Source organism: Cryptotermes secundus, unplaced genomic scaffold, assembly GCF_002891405.2.
Source record: "Cryptotermes secundus unplaced genomic scaffold, Csec_1.0 scaffold1771, whole genome shotgun sequence".
Classification (NCBI taxonomy): domain Eukaryota; kingdom Metazoa; phylum Arthropoda; class Insecta; order Blattodea; family Kalotermitidae; genus Cryptotermes; species Cryptotermes secundus.
This window is the reverse complement of record NW_019735487.1, coordinates 94,649-106,630: the sequence shown is the minus strand read 5'-3', so window position 1 is coordinate 106,630 and position 11,982 is coordinate 94,649. Positions and strand designations below refer to the sequence as shown.

General features: G+C 41.0%; 1 protein-coding gene and 1 long non-coding RNA gene across 4 annotated transcripts in view; one reads left to right on the top strand and one right to left on the bottom strand.

Annotated features, from left to right (window-relative positions):
• LOC111869471 overlaps positions 1 to 11,982 on the top strand; it is a 72,093-nt gene that overhangs the window by 12,952 nt on the left and 47,159 nt on the right. The window lies entirely within an intron of this gene.
• The window catches only part of LOC111869469 (solute carrier organic anion transporter family member 4A1), a 90,805-nt gene that overhangs the window by 48,616 nt on the left and 30,207 nt on the right, over positions 1 to 11,982 (bottom strand). For both annotated transcript variants that reach the window (XM_023861037.2, XM_023861038.2), the window contains exon 3: positions 6,534 to 6,729. In XM_023861037.2, the coding sequence (XP_023716805.1) occupies positions 6,534 to 6,729 (196 nt within the window). The remainder of the gene's footprint in view (positions 1 to 6,533; positions 6,730 to 11,982) is intronic.

The window sequence follows — 11,982 nt, the reverse complement described above, 5'->3', positions numbered from 1 at the left end:
GTGATATCTACTTCACAATGTGTGCTAATAATAGTGATATCTACTTCACGAAGTGTGCTAATAATAGTGATATCTACTTCACGAAGCGTGCTAATAAGAGTGATACCTTGCTCACCCCTATTTTGTAATTTCATCCACCCAGTACTGCCTTTCTTTTGTCGAATTATTGTAGCATTAATATTCTTCGCATTTTAATTTGCTTTTATTTACAGCGCTGTTTCTTTCTGTTCTGTATAAGTATTTATAATTTCCGTATTTTATTTAAGATACCAGCGCGATGAACGGCTGTATCTCAGCCCGTTAGACTCTGTCTTTTGACGGCGGAGGCCTGTATTCTAACCTCGGTGAGTTGAGATTCATGGCGAGTGAAGTGACGCTGAATTCGGTCTTTCTCTCAGTTCCTTCTGTTGTATCCTACTAATCATTCTTCAGTTGTTCCGTCCCACCCTGTCATGTTCGACAGCCCAGATCAGGCAGCACATTATCATATTCTCGGTGTTTAGGATTTTGGATTCATCTTTGGCGGTTGCGTAGTTGGTTGAGGTGTTGTGCTACAAGCCGGAAGGTTCGATTCCCGATGAAATCATTGGATTTTCTTCAACTCTCCTAATATTTCTCGCCACATTATGGCCCTGGGGTCGACTTAGCCTATAACAGAAATGATTACCAGGAATCTTCCTGGGAATAAAGGGCGGTCGACGCGTAAGGCTGACAACATTACCGCCATCTGTCAGCCTGAGTGTCTGGTTAATGTGGGAGCCTCGACGTCTCACAACCCTGTGGGCCTCCACAGCCAGCTGCAGGGATAGCTTTACCTTACTTTTACCTTCACATTTACCCATGGCCTGGCACTTGGTTCGTTACTGATTAGGGAAAGTTTAACAAGATGCTGTGGATAATATGTGGTAAAAGAAGGGTTACCAGCAGAACAAAAGAAATTTCCCGTTATGCTTTTCGTCTACAACTCTAAGAGAGCCCTCGACTGCGTGGAAGTTTGTGACATTGTATCCACAGGAGTCTTCGTTATGTTAAGAAATAAATTGGTATGTTACTTAACGATATTGTCTGAGTTGTATGGGTTACACAGCGCCGAATTTTAGGTCTTTGGTTCGATAATGATTATTCGTGAGCTGGTAAGAATTCCAAGACGTTGGTCGTGGCCAATTTGAACGTTAGAACCCGGAATTGTCCTAAACAGACAATGACAGGTGTGAACTTCCTCAGGATTCACAATAATCCGATTCTTGTTGTGTTTATATTGTGACATGTAGACCCATTGCTAGGGAACGACTCGGTAAACAGGACCGCAACAAATACGCAACCAACAATAGAGTAGACCCATTTCTAGGCAACGGCCGCAATACGCGCACGCAACAATAGAACCACTGTTGCAAGAGGTGTTTTATATGTTGGTTCGCAAATATTCATTGCTAGGCAACGGATGTGGTTTCTGTGTTGTGGTCCGATCGGAGTCTATATAATGAGAAGCCAACAGCTCAAATCTGAGAGAGGAAAATATGGTCGCGAGTCGCAAGGGACTCGAACACGAGAAAGACTGCGCTGGGAAGAGCCAGCAGCATGTACAATTGACAGACCCGTCCTCTCGTCAAAGAGGGTACCCCACAAAAACGAGGCCATAACTATCTAGGGCTCGACACCATGACTTAATGACCGACTGACTGACTGACCGTCAGTCGCAATGTGACTTTGACTTTGACAGTTCAGTTAAGTTCAGTTGGAAATCAGAATAGTTCCCGTGGAGTGTCCAGTCGGAAGAATATGACAGTATGTCAGATAATGGTTCATGAACTCTTGTAACCAGTTGTATAAAGATGCAATTCAAAACCCGTCTTATTAGTCACGCAAATCCCGGATACGTGACAATATCACCAACCTGGCCCTATACTTTTGTATCTGCAAGCTACAATTTAGTGATGATAATTAAGTCGAAAAGTTGTTACCCCCTCCAGTAGCTTCATTTCTTTTTCCCTTTAAAACCGTTCTTGTTTTGTTTTTGGTAACGTTTGCATGTGAAACTCGTTTAAGCTGAACATCACCCTTCTGAGTAAAGTTCATTTAAAATTGTGGGGTTTATCTCACTCACGTCCCGTTTCGAACCTGTTTAGTCAGTATGTCTGGAAGAGAAGCGTTGTTTCGTCTAAACTGTCTCTCATAAAATCTTCAAATTAAATTTGTTTTCTTGTGTTGCAGTACTTTATTTAGTATTCCGTACAAAAACATGACTTAGGAGGGCGCTGTAATTAATTTTACGTATAAATAAATGCAAAGAAAAAAGAGTATTAATTAAATAGGACGAAGCTGGAAATCATTGCCGTATGTCACAGAAACATGCTAAGCCGAAATTGCGTATTAGACCTACTTCTTTATAGCCAACTGACACGCCCGACTTTACACGAAGTTGAACATCGCGAATATGATGATGATGGTCATTATCGTGCTGATAATAATAACAATAAAAATAATATCAAATTTCATGCCCATTTCTACATACGAATCACCACAAAGAAATCTGCACGATTTCAATCACGTATCTTGCAAGTGGTCAATATCCTGAATCACTTCCATTTTAATTCCGAAGGTTAATTTTAATACTATCTTCCCCATGCATGTAGGGGCACGCGGTAGCGTAGTTAGTTGAGGCATTATGGTACAAGACGGAAGGTCGCGGGTTCGATTCCCAATGTCGTTGGATTCTTTTCAATTGACGTAATCCTTCCAGCCGCACTATGGCCCTGGGGTCGACTCAGCCTCTAACAGAATTGTGTACCAGGAATCTTCCTGGGGGTAAAAGGCGACCGGCGCGTAGGGCTGACAACCTCACTGCCATCTATGAGCCGATTGGCTAGAAAATGTGGGAGCCTCGACGTCTCACAATCCTATGGGCCTCCACGGTGTGTTACAGGGATAGCTTTACCTTTCTATCTACATAGGACCAAATGTTGGGATGATTTATCCGTGATGAACCGGGGACCATTTGGAAGGAAGAGGTTATAACCTAATAGAGGTACTATCCTGGAAATTAATTAGAGGTACCGAGGAACTAACTTCATGGAGCTAAGCCCTTCTTGAAGAGCCGCCAATTCTGCAGCTACTCAAGAACTTCCCAGCATTTTATGGAATCCGAAGGTTCATTACCGTGTTCACAGGAGTCCTCCACTGGTCCCTGTCCTGAGCCAGATCAGCCCAATCCACACCATCCCATCCTATCTCTCTAAGATCAATTTTAATATTGTCTACCCACCTACATCTTGGTCTTCCCAGTGGTCTGTTTCCTTATATACATCCCACGAATATCCTATTTGAATTCCTCTCCTCCCCGATTTTTGCTACATGCCCTGTCCATCTCATCCTGCTTGACTTGATCGTTCTATTTATAATTGGTAAAGAGTACAAGTTATGGAGCTCCTCATTATGCAGTTTTCTCCAGCCTCCCGTCAGGAGGGACTGAGGAAGACTATGAAAAACATAAGGAAGGATTATAATCAGTCCCGGGCGGGATTCAAACCGAAACCCTCCCGAATACAAGTGCACCGTATTAGCGACATGCCACCTCGCTCTTATGCTGTTCACTTGCCATTAGTATTGTTTCTGACTGAAGTCACTTCCATTTCTCGCGGCCGTTTTCCTCAGATATCTGTGTGATGAAGTGTCTGTTGTTACACTTAATTATCTTAAAAGTGATCTCTTCGACTCAATTCCGACATTTACTTATTTAAATTAGTTTTCCTACTTCCTCTTTCGCTACAACGTAAAATATCTTCCGTCACCCAGCTCCACGCACAAAAGCAAGATGGCGGAATCTCTCTCTGCATCCGTATGTAGCCACACACCGACTCTCCACCAGACCAGTCAACATCCGCCTTCTTTCGTACCTGTTATAGTATTTAGAAGAACGTTTACTCAAATAGTGACGCTATTGAATTATATTCGAGAAGTATATCGCTAGAACCTTGGTCGGAACTCTTAATCGTCCTGTGTTTTTTGTGATTTGCCTCAGGTACTCCAAAAATGCTGGGATAGTACTGGACATTAGGACACAGTCGTGTCCACTGACGTACTCACGAACTTCTTGTTCGCTAATTGTTCTATCATTAGACGCAATATATTCTGAGGTATTAGCTATGACATTAAATAAATATTAAGTTAAGACAATTTCCCCTCTGTAAAAATTTTTGTGCCGGAGTTTCATAATTCATACTCTTCTTCCAATATATTTAGTGTTAATAAATTGAGGACACGCATGTGAGCGGGTCATGCAGCATACATTTTTCTCCATTGTCTCTACAGCCCCCTTGGGTCCTGCCCGTCATTTTAAGTTTCATGATCATTTTACAGACGGTGGGACTCCTTGGACGGGTCGTTAGCTCGTCGCAAGGTCTCTACTTAAACACAGGACAACATAAACACAGAATAAACGCATACCAAACATGCGGGATTCGAACCCACCATCCCGGCTTCCGAATAAGCGAAGACAGTGCATGTCTTAGACCGCTCGGCTACAGTGACCGGCCATGTACAATTCATGGTGAAGATAAAAAAATATTTTTGAAAATCATCAAGGAAGGAGAATTTCAGAGAGACAGGTGTGTAATATGGAAAAGGACACGTTGCAAATAAGTTTCAAAGATACATATGGAGTTCATTCATTGTGTTCAGTGGTGATCCCGAAACCTTGGACTCTCCATTAACCATCCGGGTTGGTAGAGCAGGACGGCCACTGTAGCCGAGCGGTCTGAGGCATGAACTGTCTTCGCTTGCTCAGAAGCCGGGATCGTGGGTTCGGATCTGTTTCCTGTGAGGTACGGACTGAATTCTTATATATTATTCTTATACACTGCCGGTCACAGTAGCTGCGCGGTCTAAGGCATGTACTGCCTTCGCTCGCCCGAAAACAGGGATCGTGGGTTCGAATCCCATACCAGGCATGTTTGGTATGTGTATATATTTATTCTGTGTCTTTGTTATCCTGTGTTTAGGTGATACTCTCGCGACGGTCTGATCACGCGTCCAAGGAGTCCTACCGTCTGTAAAATGATCAAAATGGGAAAAAAGCCTTAGACACAAGGGAGTAAGGTGAAGGGATTAAGTAAAGTCAGCGTACCGGTAGAGCAGTTGGCAACTCATAAAGGAAGACACGTTACAATTTGGTTCTTCAGGATATTCAGAGCGAGTCCATTGCATGGGAGGCACTTGACTGTTAGCTCGTGCATGCAATTGCTAAACAGATACGTTCATTAGAGACGGAATTAAGGAAACGGGTAACAAAACAAATCCGACTTCCCGTATGGTAACTATGGTAACGGTAACATCACAATTGAGAGTCTTCGTAGAAGACCCTGAAATGACAACGCTTTTACGGGGAAGACATGAAATGCACTACACAACGAAGCGTAAAGACGTGTTCCAGTAGTTACAAGTTATTTTGCTTTTTTTTTTACAGCACATTGATTATTTCGTGTTCATTATTATGTCATCCTGGGATATTCCACAGCGAGGGCATCCGAATTTTAGCCAGCTCTCCTCATTTGGGGGGAAAAAATAAAAGTAGGTTATCATGCTGTCTGTATTTATATTCCCCCCCTCCCCTCATTAACTTTTGAATGCTTTAACAAATCTTTTAATATTGTTATGGCTCTACAGCCCTTTTTGGGCCTTGGCCGCGTTCTCAGTTTATTGATCCTATACACAGTCGGTAAGACTCCTTGGACGGGGGATCAGCACGTCGGAAGACCTCTACCTACACACGTGACAGCACAAACACAGACATCCATGCCTTGAGCGGTATTCGAACCAACGATCCCGGCGATCGAGCGAGCGAAGACAGTTCATGCTTTAGACCGCGCGGCTTCTGTGATCAGGAACCAATCTTTATGGTAAAGCTATCTCTGGAGACTCTCACATTATCTAGCTAGACAATCGGTTCACAGATGGCTGTAATGTTGTCAGCATTACGCGCCGGCCGCCCTTTACCCCCCAGGAAGATTCCTGCTACTCATTTCTGTTAGAGGCCCAGTAGACCCAAGGGCCATAGCGCGGCTGGAAGGATTAGGTCAATTGAGAAATCCAGTGACCTCATAAGGAATCTAACCCGCGACTTTCCTTCTTGTAGCATCGTAACGAATCTTTATGCAACTCGGTATGTATATAATGGCACTTGATGCTCTTTAAATCCCTGTATGCCTGTATGTGTATCCCATATCGTTGTCTTAAACTTTTGCCGTAATGCTGATAAAAATTTAACCATTGAATCTGGACACACTTGCATATTGTATAATGGGGTAAACGTAAAGTTGTCCATGTCCTCAATTAATTGAGCACCGCGCCATCAAGACGTATGGGGGAGTGGAGGTATTTATGTATGAGTCTTAACCTCGGCACTACAAGAAGATGAGTGGTGAGCTTGACACTTCAGTTGAGTAGTTTCGGTTATTATAAACACCAGGACGGATGGACACGACGCATGCGCATAATGCCAACAAGGCATAGTAATGTTAGAATTCAGAGTTTCTTACCTTGGACAGCTCCCGCCCAGCACAGCCAGAAGAGAACCCATTTGGCTGTCCGAAATCTCTGCAGGAACAGTGGTCTGAAAAAGCACCACCCACACCTGGCTTCGGAGTCCTCGTCGGCATTGCTGCGTTGTTTATCAGCCGGGCCGTCACGGCCGTCACTGCCTTCTGCAGCCCTGCCCAGGTCATGACCTGATGTCTGCAATGGCAAGAAACACGTCGGCATCTCCAGAGAGAAATAGAGGAGCTGTCCTCAAAATTACTTTTCCCAGTCTCGACGACACACAAATATTCCACTCGTTGAAGTGTTTATTACCTTATTCAGTATCACTTCTTAAATTGTCCAGTTGTCGCGCATTCTTTGCAACTGATTAAATATCGGTTCTTAATTTGTCCAATTGTCGCGCATTCTTTGCAATTGATTAAATATCAGTTCATAATTTGTCCATTTATCACGCATTCTTTGCAATTGATTAAATATCAGTTCTTAATTTGTCCAATTGTCGCGCATTCTTTGCAACTGATTAAATATCAGTTCATAATTTGTCCAGTTGTCACGCATTTTTTGCAATTGATTAAATATCAGTTCATAATTTGTCCATTTATCACGCATTCTTTGCAATTGATTAAATATCAGTTCTTAATTTGTCCAATTGTCACGCATTCTTTGCAGTTGATTAAATCGGTATATTCAGCGAGTATGAATTCTCAGTCTTCTGTTCCTAAACCCGTTTAAATAACATTAAGTTCGTAGCTCTTACAGACCACGTCACATCTCCATTAAAAAGGATGTGTTAATGATGTGTAGGAGAATATTACAGCTTACACGTGTTATGAGAAGCATAACGCTACTAGCAAATATGTATTGTGGTGAGTTACTGAAAGTTACGCTTGGTTAAAGAAGCAAGCGCCACAGTCAAGAAAACAATGTGTTTAGTATTATAACCTTATTGATATTCGTTCTGTATTTGGTAGACATTCCACTCGTTAAATTATGTCAGGACGTCATTATTAAAGGACGTCAGTCCTTTTATGAACATCTGCGCAAGGATCCTTAATTTGAATCAAGTGCGCGCTAAGTACACGTTTCGTTATCTGCAGCTAAACGAGGGTATTCACAATTATTTGGACACGTGTGTAGAGTTTGACATACACTGCCATCTACTGTGAAGAATCCTTACTACTCTGGAATAGCAAAATATTCGTCAACTAAAATACCTGCTCTTAAAATATCCTTTAGAAATTAGTGTTAAATTTTGGTCATTATCTGTAGAATTATCTCACCAATATATAAGTTAAATGAGAGAAAAACAGATTATTTGCTTGAATTCAACGTTTCAGTGATGTTGAATTAATATCTTATTTATTTTTCACACATATAAAACAGTATAATTTGTTCTAAGTTGCTGAAGCTGTCTTCAACGACAGTTGATTTGGTAAAGTTTTTTTTTGTAATTATTTCTTTCCACATATTTCAGATAATTTTCTCGATATTTTCGGAGAAATACAATGATAAGTTTAACGAATCCAGTCTTCAAAGATGATAGGATTTTAATTATATAACGCTTAGACTGTTTCGAAACGTAATTTTCCTATGCATTAACAGAATTTCAAGAATTGCCAACAGGAACCTGCTATTTTCATGTTTACTGTATTCTTTAAACTGCTTTATTTCACGAACTCACAACTTACTTCTTCAAAACAGTGCCACCAGTTATATAGCTTTCATTTAAATTTCTTTTCCTACTAATTCACCCCTGCATTTTCCTCGGTTTTACGTCAAACATGAAAAAAAAATATTATCATTTTTTAAAAACATAGTTTTTTTCTGAATACTATCATACAGATGTGTTTATATTTTCAACTAGCAGTGTGTGAAAGCCATTACCGTCCACTCTCCCCACATAAGTGTCGCTTCATTTCTCTCCCCCCCCCTCTGTGAGGGTTTAAAACGTTTATAATGTTTTATTAGAGGGAAATTTATTTTAATTTCCCAGACTTCATATTTGGAAGCTGAAACAATTTTCCCGTGTACGTCAGGTAATGTGACGGAAAAGATAAAAACAGATTTATTGACTAATTATTATTCTCATGTTTCTATTTGGCTTTTAGTTCAGTGAGTGGCTGCGATTTTTCAATGTACAAAACATGGTTGTATTTACATATTTATAAAGACTTTTGTATGCATTTGTCTACTTCACTTTTCTAGACAGACACATCTAATTTTCTGAAATAATATCTGCAGAAAGTTTTCTTATCGCGTAATTTTGGACATTGCAAAATATCAGTGTTTGCATTGATCAATTTCCTGTCCTCCACTGTAAGAATAATTATGCTCGACAGTAACAATACAGACTCCATAATATGGTATAAATCGTTGTTCCTAATATCAATTAACCTCTTCGAAATTTCATAAATTTGTATGTAATATACTTGTTTTAACTGTCCATAAATTTTTCTTTAACGAGATAAATAATTTATTTCATATGCCATTCTTTTGTTTACACTCCTGTCAGAAGTTTTCCCCACGTGTTCTTCATATGTTCATGTCACTAAACATAATACTCACAGAAGCTGACATATCTAATTCTTCAAATAATTTATTACACATAAAACCACAGCAGGCTTGACCTGATAACACACACACATTTCTTAAGCCCGTGTCAAGAACAGAACACTTCACTTGTCTTCAGAACTTTACTCTTCAAACTACGCTTAAGAACTCAATGTTTGCACGTTTAGTTACAAAATTTGTATTAATATTGACACTTTATTTTTAATTAGCTTGTAGTGCGTCTTCTTCCCTTCGATTAACGTCAGCAGCACGTTACCGAATCAACCCTTAACGTACCACACAACTACACCCCCTGACGACCAGAGGGAGACTAACACAGCTTCTCATTTCACCCTCGCTTCTCACCGCGAAGCAGGACACAGATGGCGTTGTGGCCGTTAAGGGTTCGTCATCTAATATACGAACAACCCTGTTACCGCAAAAAAAAAAAGTAACGTGTCTCTTTTTAATGCTTTGTCATTCTCTCTGAACACACTAGGTATTTATAGAACATCTTCCAGCCATACCCACAATTTGTTAATATTATGAAGTTTGGAAAATAAAATTATTGTGACATTTATACTCTGCATATATATTATAAAATTAATTATAACTAACTGCGATGTAATTCTCTTTCATAGCCCGGAGCTGGAAACTGAGGATGACATTATGGATGCTCAGAATTTTATAATCCTGTTTACATAATCCCTGTTTTTTGCATTTAAATTATTGGACCCACCCAGTTCACTCCGTAAAAAAATAATATCACCCTTCAAGCTACATTTACTTTTCAATAGAAAACACCTCTTCCTCTATTTACAGCGCGTTGCATAGCAACGAAAGTTATCCGATAGTTGTCTGCGTATTCATTGTCGCGGGAATGTGTTTACCGAGACGTTGCCCAGCAGCGGGTCTACATGTCACAATATACAGCGCCTGTATAGGAACTACAGCTTCGTAGTTTTGCTAGCTATAATTTCACGCGTTGTGCTCCTTGTTTTGTTTCGCCCGTACATCCGGAAACAGATCATGCAACATAACAAACACACACAGTGGACACTGCCTCCAAGGTCACCCATAAAACGTGGGTATTCGATTAAGAGTATGTTGCCAACATCCCAACAAGGAATAATACCCCGAATTGTGTTTTAAATGGTCAACTGCTCGAACATCTCAGAAATCTGAGCTAATGCTGAAGCAGATGTTATTAAAAGGATTTTGTTGAATATCACTTGTCAGTTCTAAAATGTCCTTGAAATGGCGTATTACCCTCTGAATCACTGACTTCCTTTGCTGTGTTCATTGTCTGCTATTCCAGGAGATCACAACGTTTCGGAAACTGGATTGGAGATCAGCTATATATAACGGTCCCAGCTGAGCAGGTGACTTCCCACTAATTTGACCTGATGACAGAAACAGATCCAGTTTCCGAAATGTTTCATTCTTTTGGAATGTTAGATGATGGACGAAGTCCAAATTCCGTACTCCCGAGTGAATATATTTTTTTTTCGGTTACATAATTATACATAATTATAGAAATCCTGACGTTTCGGACGAACTTGCTTCGCTTACCATCTGTTTTATTCCTATAAGTACGTAACTGCATGATGATGGTCTTGTGCGAGCGAAACATGTAGCAGGTATAAAATTTTGAATTGTAAAACATTAAAAAGCGAGTATATTTGTTGTGTTGACGGTTAACCTAATTCCTATATATATCTGGAACACACAAGAGGATGCAACCAATAAAGATATTTCTCACTACTTTATTTACCTTCGATCCTGAAGAAGGAGGCGGTATGTACCTCTCAAATTTAGGTCCCTCTTGGAACTATTAGGCATTATAATCCAGAAAATCGTATTCTACGTAGCGCTGTGGCAACCTCAAACCCAGCATCTAATTTAATTATCCGTGAAGTCAGCAGTTTCGTATAATTTACAACCTCCATTCGCATTAAGCCCACATGTGGCAAACGAGGTATTTCTCTGCAGTAGTTTGGTGAAACTAGTTTTCGCAATTATTGCGACGCTGTGGAAATGTGACGCTGGGCAGACTAGTAGTTTTCCTTTAATTTAAATTAAACTCGGCTTTGTTTTAAGGAATAAGAAATTCTTGAGTAGCTGAGCAACTGTCACCTTCTCAAGAAGAACTTAGGCTCATTGAATTAGATAAGGTAAAGACAAAGCTGCCGATCACAGTAGCCGCGCGGTCTAAGGCATGAACTGTCTTCGCTCTCTCGGAAGACGGGATCGTGGGTTCGGATCTGTTTCCTGTGAGGTACGGACTGAATTCTTATATATTATTCTTATACACTGCCGGTCACGGTAGCCGAGCGGCCTAAGGTATGAACTGTCTTCGCTTTCTCGAGATCGTGGATTCGAATCCAACTCAAGGCATGGATGCCTGTGTCTGCGTTTATTCTGTGTTTGTGTTGTCCTGTGTGTAGGTAGCGGCCTTGCGACGGGCTGATCACTCGTCCGAGGAGTCCTACGGTGTGCGTAAAAAAGATTAGGAAACTAAAGAAGAGGCCAGGGCCGAGCAAAGTGCTGTAGAGTCATTGATGATTGATTGAATGAATGAAAGGTAAAGCTATCCCTGTAAGGGGCCATGAAGGTCCATACGGTTGTGAGACGTCGAAGCTCCCACGTTTCTAGAAAATCGACTCACAGATGGGGGTGAGACTGAGTCCAGTTGGTACGTGGGCCACTACTGGCCTATTGTACCAGCCCCAGATGATAGATGATGGTGATTGTGGAGCAATTGGTGGAATGAAGATTGGCAGGGGAAACCGAAGTACTCGGAGAAAACCTACCCCAGTGCCACTTTGCCCAGAAAAAATATCCAAATGTCCTGACGTGGGCTTAGACCCGGGACGCCACGGTGAGAAGCCGGCGGCT